This window comes from Genypterus blacodes, unplaced genomic scaffold (assembly GCF_046128005.1).
Source record: "Genypterus blacodes isolate CSIRO-AG114 ecotype Tasmania unplaced genomic scaffold, CSIRO-AGI_Gbla_v1 ptg000034l_1, whole genome shotgun sequence".
Taxonomy (NCBI): Eukaryota; Metazoa; Chordata; class Actinopteri; order Ophidiiformes; family Ophidiidae; genus Genypterus; species Genypterus blacodes.
The window spans coordinates 99,273-120,127 of record NW_027466847.1 but is presented as its reverse complement, the minus strand read 5'-3'; the positions used below and the strand labels follow the sequence as shown (position 1 = coordinate 120,127).

At 49.0% G+C, this 20,855-nt stretch overlaps 1 protein-coding gene across 2 annotated transcripts in view; it reads right to left on the bottom strand.

Annotated features, from left to right (window-relative positions):
- The window catches only part of LOC142995956 (transcription factor SOX-6-like), an 88,227-nt gene that overhangs the window by 49,422 nt on the left and 17,950 nt on the right, over positions 1-20,855 (bottom strand). For both annotated transcript variants that reach the window (XM_076146819.1, XM_076146820.1), the window contains exons 2-3: positions 9,297-9,513; positions 6,192-6,402 (exon numbers count right to left, since the gene is read on the bottom strand). In XM_076146819.1, the coding sequence (XP_076002934.1) occupies positions 6,192-6,402; positions 9,297-9,512 (427 nt within the window). In that variant the 5' untranslated portion in view covers position 9,513. The remainder of the gene's footprint in view (positions 1-6,191; positions 6,403-9,296; positions 9,514-20,855) is intronic.

Below are 20,855 nucleotides of genomic sequence, written 5' to 3'. Positions count from 1 at the left end.
TCAAAAACATGCAGCTCTGTCTACAGCTAACGTTTACAACCCCGCCGTTTGACTCCACGCTCCGGGAATTAGCTGTGAATCGGATCGATTGTTCCTCGGCTAAAGATCCACATTTCTTTACACTTATCTCGACACATAAACAAACACACCCGAGCTAAACGTGAGCCTCCCTGGTAAACACAACCGTATAATAACATCAAGCTGTTTCTGTGCGGTGACGTTCAAAGATGCCAAACAGATTACATCTTTACATTAGGATCAAATGTTATAATGAAACCTTCCATACGTTAGAATGGAACGTTCCATACTGAAGCTCTCACAGACGTCTCAGGCACAGAATAGCTTTTGTCGTCTTTGTGCTTCCAAAACACCAGATCAAGACCCAAGCTTCTGGTTCCACTTTAGACTCGATATATGAAACCGTACCCTACTTAGCACACACACGCACACGCACACACACACGCACACACACACACACGCATGATGTGTGGTTCAGACACAATAGGAGCGTTGTTGTGGGTCGGGGGCCTCGGGGCAGCCCATACGGGCGGAGCTTGAGGTTTTGGTCATAGAGAGGAGATGAGGCAATTCAAACAAGGGGCGGGGCCTATTCAAGAAACGCTCTACCAATCTGACTGATGGATCCAACATGGCCACCTGTACGCCCTCCTCCCCCCTCACTCCTGTTGACACACACACACACATATCAGAGCAGGGGGCGGGGAGTGAACTCAGTGTCACAGCTGCTCCCAACATCAACTGTGAGTGGAGCTTTCATCAAACGCAGCTCCATAAGCTTCCATCAGGACAAGGGCTCGGTTGCCAGGTTGTGGGGGAAAAAAAGGTTTGGCAGGTGTGTAAATAGTTTTTTCACTCTTTAACCCAAAATTGGTAACAGAAAGAAATTGATCGATCAAGTCTAAGACATGAAGAGCCAGAGTGTCTCTGTCGTAAAGAGTTTGAATGACAGCACAGAGGAAGTCCGCCTCTTTGAGCGCCCGTATCAAACCCAACCCAGCAGCTTCACACACGCCTGACACACACACTTAACATTACACTTATTACCCATAACTCCCTCTGGCCTCAACCAGATGCTTCATTATCAGGTGAACAACTTGGCATTTCAACAAAATCCCCCGTAAGAAGGAGAACTTGATCAAATCGCTGCTTAATCTGATTCTTTTGGACGCCGTTCAAGACTGCCGGGGCAAACCACATAGCATGCGCTCGTACCATATGCTGGCTGGCCCGCAGCCAAGCAGCAGAGGGCCGACTGGGCAGATCCCACTGGCTCACTGAGCTCAGACCCACGGCCCACAGGCTGGGGCCGATCATTAGTAAAGAGATCCCTATCAATTACAGAGGAAGAGATTGAAACCGACCACGGGGCTCCCACATGGATCAGTCCGGGGGGAATCTGCCTCTCTGCAGACACACACTGACCACCGAGATGACAAGATTAAAGAATGAAGATGAGGCCGGGATGAAGGACAATTTGCCGTACTCCCCTGTTGTCCTGAATATAGCCAGCTCACACACACACACACACACACACACTCTACCTGCACACAATCACAGCTCAAGACGACAATCCCATTGAGGAAGGCAAACATAGCCCAGACCCTGTTAATTAGCCAATAGGCTTAACTCTGTAGGTCGGCCCAACTCAGCTGGTAAGCTGTCATCACAGCTCCTTCCACCTGAGTGTATGTACACACACACACACACACACTCACACACACTCACACATACGCAAGCCCTGCTACCATTGCTGGAGTTGGAGGTAAAGCCGCTGTAGGCTCGACAAGAACTTGGAACCTACACACACACACACACACACACACACACACACACACACACACACACACCCTGAACGCCTCAGCAGACCTCCTTCATACTTTCCACAGTTTGAGTGGCGGTGACAGCAGAGAGATGTTGAAACAGCCGTTTAGCAGAGAGAGAGAGAGAGAGAGCGAGAGAGAGAGAGCGAGAGAACAAAGCGCAGCCTGGCAGAATGTCTCCATTGTCACAGCGGAGCAGGCTGGATGCAGGCCTGGCCTCGCCTTGACCTCCTCCAGCTGGGGAAGCCATTACATGGGTGATTGGGTGCCCGGCTCTGGCCTGGCCTCAGATTAACACAGTGCAGGCTCCAAACTGGACAACAGGCTCACACACACACACACACACACACACAGTACAGTACGTACTCAGAATACAAGCGTTAAAGTCCTTACGTTAAAGTGAGTTAATTTTCCACAGCTCTACATATGGAAGTAGAAGAAGAAGTGGATTGCAGGGACATTGTAGGAAATTTCAATAATGCTTCACCTCCATAATCCAACATGTTTCCATGTGAACGGGGCCCCGGGCAGCTCAGACTGTGGGCAAGGAGGATGGAACCGTGACAAATATGAAAAGTGGCTCTGTGCTTTGCATTAAGTCTGGACTTGTCACAAACTCATCTCAAACTCTTCAGGATGGATCGGCTCCAGCCACCGGGATGCAACCATGATGTCTTAAGAGTAGGAAACTCAAGGTTTTTTGAGAGTAAAAACCCCAAAATGCACCATCACATCATGTTTGCCACTAATCTCAGTCTGAACGCTGCGGTGTTGCCAGTTTGAGGAGACGGGGGGAGGGAGAGACGGAGCGAGGAACGCTCAGGAACACCAAACCCTGTCGCTTAGTAAGATCTACGTCTCGTCCTCGCTACGTTCCACTGTATTTTAGATACTTTCTGATTTCCCTTTCATAAAGTGGTCTCACAGGTGTCCGATTGATAATTCTGCCTCTCCACAGCAGCACAGTGTGGCAGGAATTGGGGCCTAAGCTCATTTGCAAATGAAACACATGAATTGTGCGGTAATTTAGAGCAGCCCGATGATCAGCTTTGGATTAGAGTGATGTTAAGTGTTTGCCAGGCGCCAGAGATGCTCTAGGCACATTTAGATGGCTGACTAAGTTGGCGAGAGGGCAGCGTAGCCATGCCAGGGCCCTCTAACAGTGGTTTGGCCCCGGGGGCGGCACAAACAATACGGATGATGATAATTCAGCCATCATAACGGGGGGAGCTTGATTGCACACTTCAGTGGATTTGATGTCCACCGGGCAGCATTCTCAAATGGTTTGGCTCCCGCTCCTGACAGCTTCCCCTTCTGTGCAGCGCAGGAATTCAAGGAGACAAGGCGAGACCGGGGGTTGACGCGCGCGCCAAGGAACCCACCGAGCTCCGGATTTATGCCTTTTGTTTCTCAGCCTCTTTATCAATCATTTCCGTCATGAATGTTTTCTCATTCTTACCTTGAACGTGCCATTCAATAATCAGTTTGATAAGTGCTAAGTGCTTTAACAGCTTTTGCCGGAGCCTTTTGTGCGCAGCGTAGTCTTTGTGTCTAAACCTTTACAACATTACAGGCGCAGTTCAATATAAATGTAGGTCTTGGCTCGCGTGTTGTGAAGGTCCAAGGGAAAATAAAGTATTTACAGCAACCAGCTGTGTGGTAAAGCTGACAGTCCTCAAGAGTTCTCGAAAAAAAGCTTTTAAAAGCTGAGGCGGCAGTTGGCTGCAAAACATCCCCCACACTGCAAAGTGAAGCGATGTCCATTCATTAGAACTGTCACAAGCACTTAGGGCTGCTCTAAGTAGTGGACAGCTAACAGTGTGCCGACAGGGGGTGAACACAACGGAAGGCCTAACAACGACATCGTCCGCCGCCGTGTTAGGCTAAGTGAGCGCTTGTGTCTAATAGGGTCCGTTCTGTTTGATCATGTGGCCAATGTAACCTGGGAGAGAGCGATCCAATGAGGCCTCTTCAGCAGGAGGTGGAGGAAGAGACCAGAGACGAGAGAGGAGCGACGGCTTCTGCGTGCGTCACAGTTCCAGTTCTGAGATGAGAAACTGTGTTCGTACAGCGAGGAAGGTCGGAGAACACACGAGGCTTTAAGTGTCCATCTGAGTGAACGTGTGGCACTCCGGCAGGAGAAGGACTAACTGGGAATGCAGCAGGAGCCTGTGGAGCTTCAAGGAACAAGCGTCTGAAGTCCAAACGGTCTCTCAGCGGCGCCGCACCAGGAAGCCTCTTTACCGCCGGAGCTCTGTGATACGCTCCCTCAAACAAATTAAAATTAAAATTGAATAAACTTCAAATGCTTAGCCTTTACCAGTACACGCAATTAATGTTTAATCAAGGCTTCCAGTTGGAGAGCGATTGCATTAAAGGTGCCAAGAATGTGATTGAGAGGCTCCTCCGGCTGAAGGAGAGAAAGGGAAGGAGAGGAGAGGAGGAGCAGCAACCAATCACTTCAGGTAAATATACGTTTAAACAGGAAACAAAGAACACCTGAGAGAGTGTGTGTGTGTGTGTGTGTGTGTGTGTGTGTGTGTGGGTGTGTGTGTGAGGGATTCGACCCTAGTGGGGGTTTTGTACGTCCCTGTGTTGACGTGCCACTGAAGGAGACCTTGCTTAACGAGGCATTCAGCTCTAATGATCCATTGATCCTCCTCTTATTTCTACACATCTCTTTAGCGGAGGTACCTAGCAGCCTCCGCTCGTCACCTAGGCCGGCGTTCCCTCGCAGACACTCACCTCCGCACCACCACAGGCTCTCTTAGAGGGGAGCGGCGGTGCACAGGGGCGCTCAAAGGCCCGCAGACTGTTATAGTAACGCTGCACTTCACTCTGCTTGGTTACGCTTGGCGTGTTTGTCTCGCATCTTTTTGTCTGAGTGCTTCCAGTACAATCGATGCCACTTGTTGGTCCTTGAGGACGGGAGTCTCACTAATTAGCAAAGAGTCTAACTCAATAACGAGATCGTCTTTCCTCCCTACACACAGCAGGAAAATGTGTTCCGATTCGCGCGGCATTGCGTGAATTTTCTTTCAGGCGTGATTGAAAAATGTTTTTTTTCCAGGCGGTGCTCATGACAGGTCCTTAAAGGTCGCTTTGGAATTTTTCTTAGTAAATATGTCTGCATTGATTTTATCAAATGAGACAGTGCAGGAAGAGCTGACACACACACACACACACACACACACACACAGCCTGAGTGTCACACATTCCCCTACGATGTTATTGATTCTGCGTTTCATCGGAATCCTATTGTGTGACACGAGTGAAGTTTTATCAATCAACAAACTAACAGAGGGAGAAAATAACACAGACGCCGACACACACACACTTAAAAACGTTTCTGCGGTATTTGCTGAGCATTCCCCTTCACTCGCTGCCTTTGATTTGACAGGGAGATGTCACAACAGCTCTGAACACACACACACACACACACACACACACACACACACACACTTATCCTTTTCAAACAGCTTCCGTACTGTAGATAAGAGGCAAGGCAACCTGTCTTTCAACTTAAGACGCCGCACAGCTTCGCCGCCTCCGGCTGTCCCATTCTGGGCCACTTGTCTGTATCAATAACAAAGCAAAACCTCTAAATGAGAGAGATCAAGCGCTCCTCTGATATCATGACAATTACTATGTGCACCATAACAGTAAAGAGGGCGTTAGATCTCGCTGGCTGCGAGGTGGGAAGGGGCAGGCCGGGGCTTGCCGTCCTGTGTTAGTGATCTACATCTGAGGAGCGGAGGGAGAAAGGGAAACCGGTGTTTTCACTGACTGATATTGTGATCTAACAAGTGAGTGATCTGTCACTGTAATTCTAGATGTTTAAAGATCCTCAGGAGAGGATGTGCGCCCAGAGAGAAAACATTATACTTACTGACTTAAGGTGTGAGTGAAAGTAAAGCGGGACGCCGGCGTCCCAACAGAGACACGGATTCTGCTTTGATGTCTTTAGTGAAAACCTCCTGATCCACAGCGTGTCGCTCATTCTTATTATTATTATTGGACAGAAATCAACGGCCATCAGAGTCAATTGAACACTTGAGGTATTTTTGAGTCGTATCAGTGGAGAACGACCCTCCAATCCGCTCAATCCTCCTTTTGTAATCCAATTTCTCTCTCTCCTGATCGTTTAACATGGCATGGAAGAACATTACTAACAAGTGCCATTACTGATTTCTTGCAACTGGCAATCCAGAAGTCTGCTGCTGGACTGATTGTAAGAAATTGTAGGATGGAGAAAATAATCAGCTAAATTTCTAAAATGTAAATGATGCAAAAGAATGGGCCTGAAGGAATTCCTCCCTCTCCTTTCCTTTCCTCGGCGAGTGTCCTTACCGTCTTGCTCCGTCTTGGTCAGCTCCACCAGCTTCTTCTGTTTCAGCGTGTCCACCACATCTGCCAGGCTTCCTTTGCGGCGCTCCGGCGTCCCAAAGGCGAGGCCGATCATGTGCTCCCCGCGATCCCTGGAGCACTCCTCGGGTTTGGGTGGAGAGGTAGAGTTAGTCCGGTAGGAGTAGATGGAGCAGCCTTTGCTGCTTTCATTGTCCTGCAAACACACAGCAAACCAGAGCACCGAGATCAGAGCCTGTAAGTGTTCAGCTTGGGTCAATCTCCTCCTGTACGTCTGAGCTTTGGGACAGACAGGTACCTGATGTGGTTTTGCCCTCTGAGACTTTAAAGCCTGGAGTGTGTTTCTGAAAGATAAACCTATACTAGACAGCATTTTACACATCGTATTAAACGAGACAAACAGACAGCAAATAATAACACAACTCCATGAAGGCTTGAGCCACGTTGAGCTGATGTGTGTGTGGGATTTAGTTTAAGCTTGTGTTTGTTTTCAAGTTGCAGCCTGGAAGTCAGTTTGATTGAACACTTAACCCCAAGCTGACTTACTTTAGAGAGGTCATAACTCAGACTGCCCACTATGCGGAGCTGTAGCACTCGGCAATTGGAAGGGGGCAGTTACTGTCCTTACCCAGCGAAAGTCCCTCCTTGTGGACATTTAGCTACCCACCCCCCCACCCAGTGGAGGTCCCCTGTCAAGACCACCACTCAGAGATCTTTGCATGTAAAGATTTGAGCATATTTCCTCAGGGGTTGGTGGAGACCGAACACTCAGAGGAGAGCTCACCAGGAGAGTTCACCAGGAGAGTTCACCAGGAGAGATCACCAGGACAGTTCACCAGGAGAGATCACCAGGAGAGTTCACCAGGAGAGTTCACCAGGAGAGTTCACCAGGAGAGCTCACCAGGAGAGTGCACCAGGAGAGTTCACCAGGAGAGCTCACCAGGAGAGTTCACCAGGAGAGTTCACCAGGAGAGATCACCAGGAGAGTTCACCAGGAGAGTTCACCAGGAGAGTTCACCAGGAGAGCTCACCAGGAGAGTGCACCAGGAGAGTTCACCAGGAGAGCTCACCAGGAGAGTTCACCAGGAGAGCTCACCAGGAGAGCTCACCAGGAGAGTTCACCAGGAGAGTTCACCAGGTGGACTCCACTGCTTTGCTAAGATAATAATATAATTGAAGTTAAGAATAATTTCATAATAGCCATGAGTAAGATGATAATATGTCAGGGCTTTGTGTCAGGCCACTTGTAGTAAGCTGTCATTCCGAGAGTTGATTTGCACATCTTATTATCCTATAGTAAAGTATTCTGTGACCCCAGGAGGCGTTGGCTGCTTCCCGCCTCCTTGCTGCAGTGACTGACTGAAGGGCCGGCTGGATCTCTGAGCGATGGGCCAGTTTGGACAGGCGCCCATAATAGCTATAATTGCTTTCTGTTGAATCCTCCGTCCAAATGAAGGTCACACAAAGGCAGTAACTTAAGACGTGTTGATTATGGATAATAGAAACGGGGCCTTTCTATTTTCGCAGCGTATGACGGCGAGCGTTTCTGTCCGTCTGCTGTTTACTCTGCTGGGCTCTGAGTGAAGCGAGAGGCAGAAGGAGTCTATATTTACAGAGAAGATAAGCCTTCAAGACGACCACATTGTCCCCACACAACAGACACTTTAGCACAGGTGTTCTAACACCGGGGCTATTCCTGGACGCTTTCTCCTCCCCTTACAGAGTGGGGGGATCTCCAAGAACTTTAGGAGGCTTATGTTTCAAAGACAAGGGGCTTTGGCTAACAGCGGGATCTTAAGACGCCCTTGAAACGGCTCCAGGAGGCTCTGTTGTGCACTTTGTCTTTAAGCGGAAGATGCCTCTGTAATGAGGATTAGGGGATAGAGTGTCACCCGCGGATTGTGTGTGTTTTTTTTTCCAGCGGGTCTGCAGATAGAGCGACCCCGGCCCTTCAACCAGGCAGAGAGATCAGGTTAGAGAACCCAAAGGTCACGTATTCAATCAGCGTGGAGCGTAAAACTGCCACGCCGTCCTTTGAGCAAGGCACCACCGACCCCCGATCACTTAGTAGAAGTCCCTGTCTAAAATAGTCTTGAGGCCGGGGGAACGCTGGGGTTGTGTTTCCTCTTCCTGCCTCATAGAACTCAACTCCCTCTGCTGCTGTATTTGATTTGGCCTCTCCTCCTCCTGCTGCCTGCACGCTGCCAACCTTCAAACCCCACACACACTGTTGTTTTGTTAGTTAGTCCTCTTTGATTTTCCTCACCCAGGGCTCTCTCTCACACACACACACACACACACACACACACACACACACACACACACACACTCAGTGCTGTCTGTCCTGCGGTGGCCCAGGGGGGACAGCAGACCCGTTCTGTCAGAGACTCTTTAATCTCTCACACTGAGGGACGACACACTGGAGCTGTCAGAGGGGAACGACCGCACTGGGGTCTGCATGTGATTGGTAATCGTTAATTTTAAGGAAATCAATCAATCAAACCTTTCCTCCTTTGAATCGTTTTTGATTTGAAGATATCTGAAACATTAAACAGGAAGGAAACTTTAGGTTGAGAACTTTCCTCTCTCCTCTGAATAAAGAGTCTCATCCATTAGGGACCAACACAACCTGGAGCCAAGTAACTAGCACCTGTACAGACACACACACATGTACAGGTCACACACACACACACACACACAGGCTGAGGAGATAAGACGAACCAGTGGGTATTTGCTCTCTGGAGGAGCTCGCTCACTGGGCGGCCTACAGCACTGCCTGCAGCACACAGACCAGAGGAGGTGGTGTGTGTGTGTGTGTGTGTGTGCCTGTGCATCCTTATTATGCATGTGTATGTGAAATAGCACACGCCTTGTACTCTTGCATGTATTTCATAAGTGTTTTATGAGCGCTGGTCCACTGTGGACACACGCGGCTCTGCTTTGGTTTATAGATACGAGCTCCAGCCTCGTGTCTGAGGAGGAGATGGAGACGCTCTCTCTCTCTCTCTCTCTCTCTCTCTCTCCCTCTCTCTCTCTCTCTCTTTCTCTCTCTCTCTCTCTCTCTGGCCGGTGTGTGTTTCACTTCCTCACCATGGCAGCAGGCCCCACGCTCTCCCACTCCGCTTCGCCGGGCTTCTCTCTAATTGGCTGCATGTCGTCCTGGTGGTCGTGCGAGGCGGGCGAGGCCGGGTCCTTGGGGCCGTCCCTGTCGTCGCCGGCCCAGGCCGCGCCCTCCTGGCCCATCATCGCCTCCTCCTCCTCTGACGCCGGGTGGAAGGGAGGTGTCGCTCGCATGGAAGACATCATTCTGTGAGAGAGAAGAAGAAGAAGAAGAAGAAGAAGAAGAAGGCATCGTTACAGAGGGAGGAGCTTCTGAGCGTCTGAGTGAGCGTGATGGAGGAACACTTAAGTGAGGGGGATTGATTGATTCTGGCTGTGACTGAAACTAAAGCCTCTGATCAGCTTCAACAATCAAACACTGTTTCAGATATCAGGCCTCATATCTGTGACGCTCTGGTTCAACGCCACTGCTTTAACGGGTTTCACAGCGGATTCATGAGGAAGAGGAGGAAATATAAAGATCCTCATCTATCTGAACTAGTTATGTACTCAAGCAAATGACTTCAGATGGAACTGAGACATTAAAGTAATGAGACAGAGACAGAAGAGGTGATGATGCTCAGAGAGCAAAAGAGTCACAGGGACGTTTGTTCAATGCCCCAAAAACGAGAGAGATCAAGAGAGAGAGAGGCAGAGACAGAGAGAGGGTGTGTGTGTGTGTGTGTGTGTGTGTGGGCTCTACACAAATCAAACTACATTTTACAAACGCGCCCGGCGGCCTTCAGTCTGGTCAGGTGACCTGTGCAGCGTGTAAATGGTTTGAGATGAGAAAGTGACGGTCACGAGGAAGAGGAAGAGGAGGAGGAAGAGAAGGAGGAGGGGGAGGAGGAGGAGGAGGAAGAGGAGGAGGTGCAGGAGCTTTGCATTTTTCATGAGTGTAGATTGTGTTCTGTTTGTTCTCCGTTCACACACATAACAGATCTGGAGCAACTTATGATGACAAAACACACACACACACTCTCACACACACACACCCTCACACACTCTCCCTGTCACACTGGTCGCTCTCTTCCTCAGCGTGCAGGAATCCTTTCTCATCACTTCAGACGTTTCGTGCTGCAGAGTTTCTGTGGAAAATTGTTGTTTTCTTTCCGAAGCTGTGAGTCGCTGAGGTCGTACATCAACTGGCTGCTACGCGGTGCTCTACCTGCTCTATACCCACGAGGACGACAACAGGCGCAACTCAATACACACACAGACACACACACACACACACACACACACACACACTAAACTGCTAGGTGATAACTGACATAACAATTCCTACTAAAAATCTTGTCGGACTGTTATAAATAATTTTTCCCCTTAAATCCTCAGAGCATTGCTCCGCTCCCTCCTTGACACACACACACACACACACACGCACATTACGGTGACACAGAGCAGATTGCTACTTCGGCGTTGGGCGCTCATGAATCACAGCGAGCCGTCCGTCTCCCAAACACGCAGCCTCCCGAGTGTTTAAGAGTAAATCTGACCCTCACCCACGTCTGTGTGTGTGTGTGTGTGTGTGTCACAGTGAAAACAATGCATGGGGGTGTGTAGAAAGTGTGTGAAGAGGACATTAAAGATCCAAATAAGACTTTAATGTGTTTCTAAAAGAGCTTTCAGCGTGTTGTTAAGTGATTTTGTGAGTCGTGATCTATTACTGCACGTCTTCTTTTACTGCCTGTGTGTGTGTGTGTGTGTGTGTGTGTGTGTGTGTGTGTGTGTGTGTGTGTGTGTTAGACGTAGAGGCCTGTTGGTTGATCTGAGTGGACGCCGTAAAAACTGAGACGCCCTCTTGACTCGGACCGAGAGAAACACTGCAGGCAGAAACATGTGATCCTCGACCTTTGACCCCTTAACATTCACTATATTACTAAAGAAGAAAACAAGCCCTGATGTCTCTGATGTCCTTCACACGCCTGTCTCACTTTTGTCCACCCGTCTCTTTGTCTCTAGCCGCGTCGTCTGAATGTAAACTGGAGGACGACTCTGAGCTTATGAGGACCTGAGTGGAGACATCAGAGGGCCGTCTCCTGTGTGAAGACAAATATGACAAATATACCTCAGTAATGTGTCCGGGCCAACCAGCAAATAAGCCTGGGTGTCTCCTGAGACTGCGAGGAGGACGCGGACGCTCGTGTTTGACAATATCAGTTACTTCCCGAGGAGGCGAGCAGAGAAATTGAATGATTAGAGCTGAAGGAGCAACCGGCGCCCGGAGAGAGCAGCGGCAGAATGAGCCGGGCGGCGTGGAGACGCTCTCAGGAGGAGGCTAACCGCTCTGTAATCACACACTGCTGATGGGAGACAAAGTCAATCTGCGTGTGTGTGTGTGTGTGTGTGTGTGTGTGTGTGTGTGTTTCTCTCTATCATATCGTCAGACATTTGCAAAATAATAGCCCAGTTGTCCGTGGCAGCATCTCTCCTGTCTCCACGTTTCCTGGAGAGAGGAGCCGTGATTGGCCGCTCGATGACCGAACGTGTCGTGGTTAGAACACAAAGAGATCAAGCGGCCGAAGGTACCGAGAGGGAAGATGTCACGGAAATGTGGATAAATGATATTTTATGATTTCAATTTGAGCATTTTGGTTCAATAAACTTCTGTTACTGCTGAAGAGAGAGAAGAGGACAGGAACTTAGATTCTCTGTGTGAGAGGAAGAAGAAACAGGACAACCGGGGTCGGAATTTGGCAGGAACGTTGCTCTAAGATCGGCCTGGAACCTGGCGACTTGGCAGAAACAATGAGGCATTGTGGGGCGGACGGAGAGAGAGGGACCTGTGACAGATGAGAGAGAGAGAGAGAGAGAGAGAGAGAGAGAGAGAGAGAGAGAGGGAGAGAGAGAGAGAGAGAGAGAGAGAGAGAGAGAGAGAGAGAGAGAGAGAGAGAGAGAGAGAGGGAGAGAGAGAGAGAGAGAGAGAGAGAGGGAGAGAGAGAGAGAGAGAGAGAGAGAGGGAGAGGGCCCCCTCTTAGAAAAACAGCAGACAAAGCTCCATTCACACACCCGGGCCCTTCTGCCACTTTGCCGAGCTCCGACAAAGAGCCTGGACTCCACCAATTGGGTGTAAAACCTCCGTCCCAGTTGGACGGAGGCGAGGAAGTGGTAAACAGCAAAGAGAGCGAGAGGAGAGGAGAGAAGGAGAGGAAGAGAAGGAGACAAGAGGCAGGAGGAGGAGGGAAAGGAGAAGCGGAGACTTTTCTGTCACTTGTTTGTGTGACAGAGACACAAAGTGAGCAGAAGCTGGATGACAGAACAGGAAGCAGCGCCGGCCTCCACACCGTCACGCCGTCCTGTCCCGTCTGTGATGACATCGTCTGCCTGACAACCACCTGCACACTCAGCAACCCTGTCACCGTACAGCACAACACACACAGATTGCTGAAATGTGTGTGAAAATAAATCCTAAATCTTAACCTCTGCTCTGTGTTGTGCCTCAGTTTTAGAGCTGCACAGCGATGCGCACAACCCCACCCGCCCCGGGAGAAGATGAAATAGAGGCGTGTGTGTGTCACATTATCGCCTCACATCCACGAGGGGCCGATTCGTTCTCCGTTCTTACCGGCGACTCGCAAACTCTACCACGACTCCGACTCAGCGCCCTCGGGCAAGGCACTTAAGCCTAATTGTTACACTGAGGCTGCTCAGTGGCCGACAGTACAGGTCTGTGGTTAGGGAAGGCCAACTCCCAGGTGTGAGCGAGAAGTAGGGCGTAGCTGAACAGCACACACACACACACACACACACACACACACACACACACACACACACACACGGTTACAAGCAACTTCCCCTGGATAAATAAATGAAAAAAGGATTGGGCCTCTCCCAGCTCCTGAACCCTCGTCTGTCTGGACGCTCATTAGATCATCCCAGAGCGCCGCAAACAGAGGGCACTGTCATCGCTCAGACATGTGGAATGTGAGCACACACACACACACACACACACACACACACATCCCTGTTTTCTCCCAGAGACCCCCCCCCCCTCCCCCTCCAGGCCTTTTTGGCCCAAAATAGAAACATTTAACAGCGACATCAGTTCCCCCCAAATCAGATCGTTCCATCAGCAAGAAAAGCAGTTTTGTTTGGGACGATCCAAGTCTGAGTGTGAAGGAACCAAGGAGCTGCTGCTGCTGCTGCTGCTGCTGCTGCTGCTGCTGCTGCTGCTGCTGCTGCTGCTGCTGCTGCTGCTGCTGCTGCTGCTGCTGCTGCTGCTGCTGCTGCTGCTGCTGCTGCACGCCAAAGCTCAGGGCGCCCATCACACAACCAGCAGGTATTCTCTGACCTTTTCTTGACACAAAGTGAAACAAAGCGTGGGGCGAGAGGAGGAGGAGGAGGAGGAGGAGGAGGGAGGCGGATGTTGTGTGCAGTAGGAACACGGCGCGCATCAATCAGCTGTCACCCCTCAAATCCGTCCATGATTCTCAGGTAAATAAAAGTCATGGTCGACCAGCAGAGCGCTCTGTGTGTGTGTGTGTGTTTGTGTGTGTGTGTGTGTGTGTGTGTGTGTGTGTGTGTGTGTGTGTGTGTGTGTGTCAGCTCACGCACACATGGAGGGGACTCTTATAACTACAATCTTCAGGAGCTTCATGTTTTCTGCTCCACGTCTCTCTCAGCTTCAAACTCTTGAAACAAACGGCGTGGTTGTCAAGTCAACACTGTTTTGTTTTCCTGGGTGGATCTAATGGAGATACAAGGTTTTCACCTCACACAGAGCAGAGACCACAGTGAACAGCCGCCTCGCTCCTCTCTCACTTCACAGTAAATCACAACTCTGCTTCCTGAAGGCTCCACGTCTGCCAGCAGGAGGATCTGCAGCTTGGAAGCCTCCAGCAGCCACAACAGACCACCGGGACAAGAGCCGAGACCACAGCTCCAATCAAATCAAATCAATTAAAATTAAAATTAAAATTAAAATTAAAATTAAAATTAAAATTAAAATTAAAATTAAAATTAAAATTAAAAAATTAAAAAAAAATAAGAATTAAAAAAATTAAAAATTAAAAAATTAAAAAATTATATATATATTAAAATTGTTTAAGTCGTCGGCTCACTAAATTATTCAGTGATTCAATTTGATGACACAATATTTGCATATGTTATAATAAAAAGTACTTTAGTGATCCAGAGTGGATTTCTATTTGAATTCAAGCGTCATCTTGTGAAAAGAATGTGTGTTATTGAAATGAATCGCCTGATGTATAAGCTGCTCGCACACACACAAACACACACACACACGCACACACTCGCTCTTCACTTCATCCTGTGTCCTCAAAATATTTCAAAATTCACAACGTCGACAAAGTTTGCCGTTTCAGGACTTTGTCTCTCATCATGGACACCTGGAGCAAACACAGGCGGCTTCATTAGTCCAACTGATGGAAAAGCTCTATCAAAGCCAACGACGGAACACTCAAAAGACCATGAATGCATCGTTTGTGCGTGGGGGTGTAAACACACACCGCGGGCGCTGGGTCGCTCTCTGTTCGGCCTCTGTACCTCGGCGAGGCCCGGCCCAAACCGCAGACCCCCAGAAATCCAGGAGTGGACCTTATTGACCAACACCCTCCCTTGTGCTTGTTATTTTTGCTGGCACTGGAACACACCCCTCGCTAACACAAATACACTGCACACACACATATATCTGCTTCGTGGCAGCGTGACAGAGTAAACCATTGAAGAAACCATTGAAGACCAAAGTCAACACTCGGCGGCTCAAAAGGACTTTTTGTCCTCCGCCTGCAGGCCCACAGAAGTTAGACGACCTGGTCAGGGTGGACATTTTGTCCACATTGTCCAGGGAGATACGCCATCGCCTCATCAAGCAGCTTCTACCAGGCACGGCAGACCAACGCGGCAGAACCCTGGAGGGATTCTACAGCCTGCTTACTAAGTCTCAGGTGGGAAACATCTGAAGTTCAGATCTGTGGGATCTTCATGGAACGCTGCAGAGCTTCAGTTACCTCAAACTAAACTTCTCACGTCACGGAGAGGAGCTTTAGAGCTTCAGCACAGGGGTCCATAAGTGTTCAGTCAAAGCTCTGTGCTCCAGGAAATCAACCACAAAAAATTTCAATTTACCAAAAAAACACTAAAAGAAAAAAATCTAATTTGCATGTGTATGAACCGAAAATCCAGAAATGTAGTAAATTCTATGGCTCTACCTCTCACAGACACACACTCTCTCTCTCACACACTCTCTCCCTCTCCTCACCTCCTCTGACCTCTGATCAGTCTTAGCTTCAGGTCCACACTGTTAGCTAATGGGAGCGACGCTGCACCAAACCTGCCAACTGAGTCGTCACTCTCCAAGCCACTATCCTTATCCTTACACCCGTGACCTCTGACCTCTCTTGCTGGGGGAGGACATAATGCTATGTGATGTCCCAATAAGCTGGTTACAGGAGGTTAAGCCTTGTTGTCGCGGTAAACAAGAGGAATCTGTTCACCCTCAGCAGATGCACGCACGGCGCTGATGCCCTTTCTTTCCACTGACAGGAGGGTTTGAGTTTGAGAGAGTTTTCATAAGGCGCCTAAGGAATGTGCACGCTTGTCAATAACATGATATAAATTAAGCAATCAAGTAGGTTCATGTCTATTTCAGGTTCAGCAGGAGAAAGTTATGGCTGAGGCCCACAGCAGTGAGCAGCAGCTGCCCTCAGACACACACACACACACACACACACACACACATACTTCAGTGATGGCCTGAGCCCCCAGGCCAGCAGCAGAGAGAAGAATGAGCTTCAATCAGTCGCTTCAGCACTCAGGGGGTCACAGCAGCTGACAACAATCGTCAGACGTCCGTGTTTACTGTTCTTCTCTCTTGTTAGTTTACTGCATTTGTCCGTGGCCGTTCCACATTTAGCCTCTAGTGAGCTGAGTGCTGCGCTGAGCTGAGGCCGGAGCACACACACACACACACACACACACACACACACACACACTCACTTTACTCTCAGTCAGGACAGTGGAATCACCTGAAATATCTCATCTCTGTTCAAACACAGAATCAGAACAGAATCAGGTTTGAGTTGTAATTTGTAAAAGTAAAAACAAAGTCAAATGAGCTGGGAGAAGAAAAGTGAGAGCCGAAGGAGGCGGAGCTGTGGGCTATGAGCTCATCGGTCCAAACAGGTGGCGTTTAGATCGCCCACGAGGTGAGAAAGCCTGATAATCCCAGATTAAGACCGACAACTCGTCTCATTGGAAGCCTCCGTTGTTAATCCCGGTTGCCTTTCTGTCCTTTGACAATGAGCTTTGTTCCATATCGCAGAGTAAAGATGCATTATTCACATCGACACGCTTCTGTCTGTCAGTCAACATGTTTCTATTCAATCATTCACACTCATGAATGTGTCACGGGACAGAATCCCATTTAGATGAGTTCTCTTGCTTGCTTACATGTTGACTGATCTATTTTCTGATCAATTAGATTCATCTAAGACGCATAAAACAATTAAGACTTAAAAAACTATAAATCTCTCCCTGGCTCCGCCTCTTTTCCTGGCTCTCTCTGCTTTGTCTCAGTGACGACTCTTCTCTCAGCAGAACGTGGATGTAAAGCATGAATCCATACATGAGCGGCACTCTAGCTGCTCTGTGCTGATGCAGCAGAGCAGCTCTGAGGGAACCTCTGTGCCTCCTCAGCAGCAGAGCAGCAGCAGAGCAGCAGCAGAGCGGCAGTTGTCTTGCCGGAGGGTTGAGGCACGCCAGCGTCCCCTGGCATGTGGAGCTGTCACAATCCAGGCTAATCCTCTCGGCGGTGTTTCCCTGCTCGGGCCGCGGCCGCACGTTACAGAGTGTGTGTGATATAGAGTGTGAGCGTGCACACGGGCTGTATGTGTGTGTGTTATGGGAACGGGGGCTGCTTGATTTGATACAGCTGTGTGTGATTCCATTAGAAATATCTGATAGCGGTGACAAGCGTTCTGTCTTCAGTCAACACCTGTGGGACGGAGACGGACGAGACGTTTGGTCCCAGAGCCAAGAGCAGGCTGAAGACTGAAGACTGAGGATGAGCAGAGGCAAGAAGTTTGTAAAAACACAAGGATAAGTACACACACACACAAACACACACTCACACAGGCACAGCCTTGAGCACAGAGAGGTGTGTGTGAGGAGTGTGAGGTGTGTGTGAGCCAGGAGGTCAGAGCACAAAGTGTCCATTATCCTTTACAAGCCCACAGCCAGGAGACATTGTTTGTGACGCACAAGGCCTCACTTCAACCTGAATGTAGAGAGACTCACACACACTCACACACTCCCTCACCTGCAACCAGACCCTGGTGAGGAGGGACTGCAAAGGAGTTCAATCTACGTTTACACTATCACACATTACATTACGATCATTTGGCAGACGCTTTGGCAGTGCCTTGCTCAGGGGCACCTCGGCAGGGACTCGAACCAGCTACCCTCCTGTTCCAAAGCAGAAGCTCTACCCACTGAGCTACTGCCTCATACAGCGGGAGGGGGGGGGAGAGAGAGAGAGAGAGAGAGAGCGAGCGCGCGCGCTGTAATGGAGTTCTGATGAATCTGACTGAATCTGACCGGTGAGTGTGTCGGGCAGCTGAATTCTATTTCCGTTCAGCTGATTTGTCGTCTGCGTGTAAATAAAAATAACATAACATGAGGGAAGCAGATAATTATATTGTGGCCACCAATTACTGTAACACATGGTCGCCCAATTGCAACGCAGCATGGGCAGAGTGTGTGTGTGTGTGTGTGTGTGTGTGTGTGTGTGTGTGTGTGTGTGTGTGTGTGTGTGTGTGTGCGCGTGTGTGTGTGTGTGTGTATGGGTACAGGTTTTCTGAGACTCTTCAAAGTTGAAAATTAATGAAATCAATGAGCTGGTCTGGCCCTGAGGGAAGCAGGAGTGTGTGAGCTTTGACCTCTCATTTAAGGTGGCGGCGCAGGTTAATAATACACAAAGTGACTCATGGACCGACGCCTGTGTGTGTGACGACTGCAGCTCCATCTTAAGAGCCGTCTGCTACGAGAGCGAGAAGAAACGAGACGGAGGAATTCTGTAGGAATTCTGGTTTGAGTCTCGTTCTAATTAGTGATTTACAAAGAGTTCAAACCTGCCGTCTGCTGAGGATCCGTTTTTAAAAATCCTCCTTAAATGTAAGAAAATCATTCAGAAATGAGTTAAACTCTCTCTCTCGCTCTCTCCCCTCCTTTCTCTCTATCTCTCTCTCTCCCTCCCTCTCCCTCTCTCTCCCTCTCTCTCTCTCTGCGTGTGTGTAACTTGTTAACTCATCCAGCTGTTCTGACTTTTATCACATTAAACATTATAATCATATCAACCTCTCATGAGACTCATGCAAGAATTTCACAGTTGTTGGAAGGGAGCAGCTTTTTTAATAAAGCGGCTTTTCTTTAGCTGTTACGCCTCTCTCTCTCTCTCTCTCTCTCTCTCTCCCTCTCGCCCCACCCTCCTCCCTCTCTCTAACCGCGGCTTGGTGGCTGTAAATCACAATTAGGAGGTTCATTAGATATGGCTGATTTACTAAGACCTATGGCTTGTCTCTGGCCCTTTCAGCCGTAGATCAGCTGACTACGAGCCTCCATACATACTTATGAGACATGCTGTTGACTGTATGGCATATAGGGTCACATGCCAACAGACATTAATTACCCAGCAGGACTCCATATGTTGGATTTATAGCAGGGAGATGATAAGCCGCCTTTGCGTTTGTGTGTGTGTGTGTGTGTGTGTGTGTGTGTTTTAGCGGTGCCTCCTCAGGCCTGATTGGATCTCTAAACACATCTACTCTACTGAGAACGACAAACTGGCTACTGCGTCAAAACTCTGTCTGGATTATCTGCGAGTGATCCGGCGTTTTGAAACGGAGCCAGGCATTTTGGGGCCCGGTCCAAAAGCTTTTACAAACACACTCCAGAGCTCCTCGGCCTCCTGAACACACACATAAATCTGGCCCGGGTTCCTATCGCCGTTACTGCACTCTTAGTAGTTCTTGGCTACATAATACATCATTGTTTCCGCTGTAATTCCGAACGCTTTTTTATCGCAAAGCCTATCAGTTACTGTCAACAGTCCACTGTAAACAAGCGGCCCAGATAAGATAGCCTAAACTCTTTCATGTCAAGGAGTAATGCTGGAAATATTGGCAGTGTACGAGTGCAAGCGGCGTGTGTTTACAAATTCATCAACTGCTGCGTCGACAGGGAGAGATCGGGGATTCATGCGGGAACGGGAACGGGAAAACCAACGACAACTAAGGATCGGCTTTCACAAACTCAAATCCCATCCAAACTTACTCCTTTCTTTCTTTTCCTTTCTTTCCTCCCCCTGTCTTCAACACGATGACACGCCTACACACACACACACACACACTACGCTGCCAGCCCCCCCCCCCCCCCCCCCCCCCCCCGCCGGCACCTTAAGGGCCGGATCATTCAACCTTCAGGGGACTAAAGGAATCGTTCTGGATTAGTTACAGCTTGAATAGGTGAGCTTCGACTTGTTGAGGCCTATTTATAGTGAGCGCAAAATCCCATTGTTAAGAATAGAGGAGGGAGAGAGAGAGAGAGAGAGAGAGAGAATCTTGGCTTAATCAAACCCTTTCCTGTCCTTTTAATCTTGATACTGATCTTGTCGGAGGAGCGATCAATTACGCCGAGTCTACTATCGCGCATGTGATTGATAGACTTGATTACCACATCTTAAACAAATACAATTATTACATATTGGATTACAAATAACTACAAAGTTTCCCCGTAAACATTTGTCCTGCAGGCTGTGAGATCTTCTCTCTCCTCACACAGAAGCAGATGTAGAAGATGAAGATGTAATCAAAGCTTCTGACACTCGCACACGGCACAGCAGGTGTAATTAAAGTTTAATGCTCCAGCTTACACACACACACACACACACACACACACACACACACACACACACACTTTCCTCGCTGCCACTGCATGACTAATTGACAGTGACAGAGAACAAAGGAGACGATTAGGGGATGGAGTGTGTGTGGTTTAGGTCTCTAGCTGTGATCACGGATGTGCGGGTGCCGCCGGAGGACAGGAAGGAGATCCCAAACCTCCACCTGTCAGAAGGTCCCAGGAGTCCTGAACCTATGATGACGCATTGCTGCTTAATGCTGCATTAATGTCAGAGGATCAAAGTCTTCCATTGATTGAAACGTGTCTCAATTGTCCACTTGTTATCTTGTGAGCGTTGAGGAACGTTGTGTCCACCCTCTTTATCAGCGCCGGCCACTAATTGCTCGACAGCGCGCTTGATTCGTAGCCTAACCAGGAGCGATGTCATCCTCCCGCTCCCTCCACAATGGGGCTCATTGGATTACGTTCGAACAGGCTTTGTTAAGAGCTGCCGCAAATCTAATCAAGGAAGGGACCTCAATTATGCTAGCATGTACTTAAACGATCACATCGCTAAAAACGGAGGGCGGGTGGCCGGCGAAGTATGCAATCAGCCGCCGTCAAGGCTGCTTCATTTTGGCTGATGGCAGCTTTAAATGAGAAGCAGGATCTTTACTGTAATGAGAACGC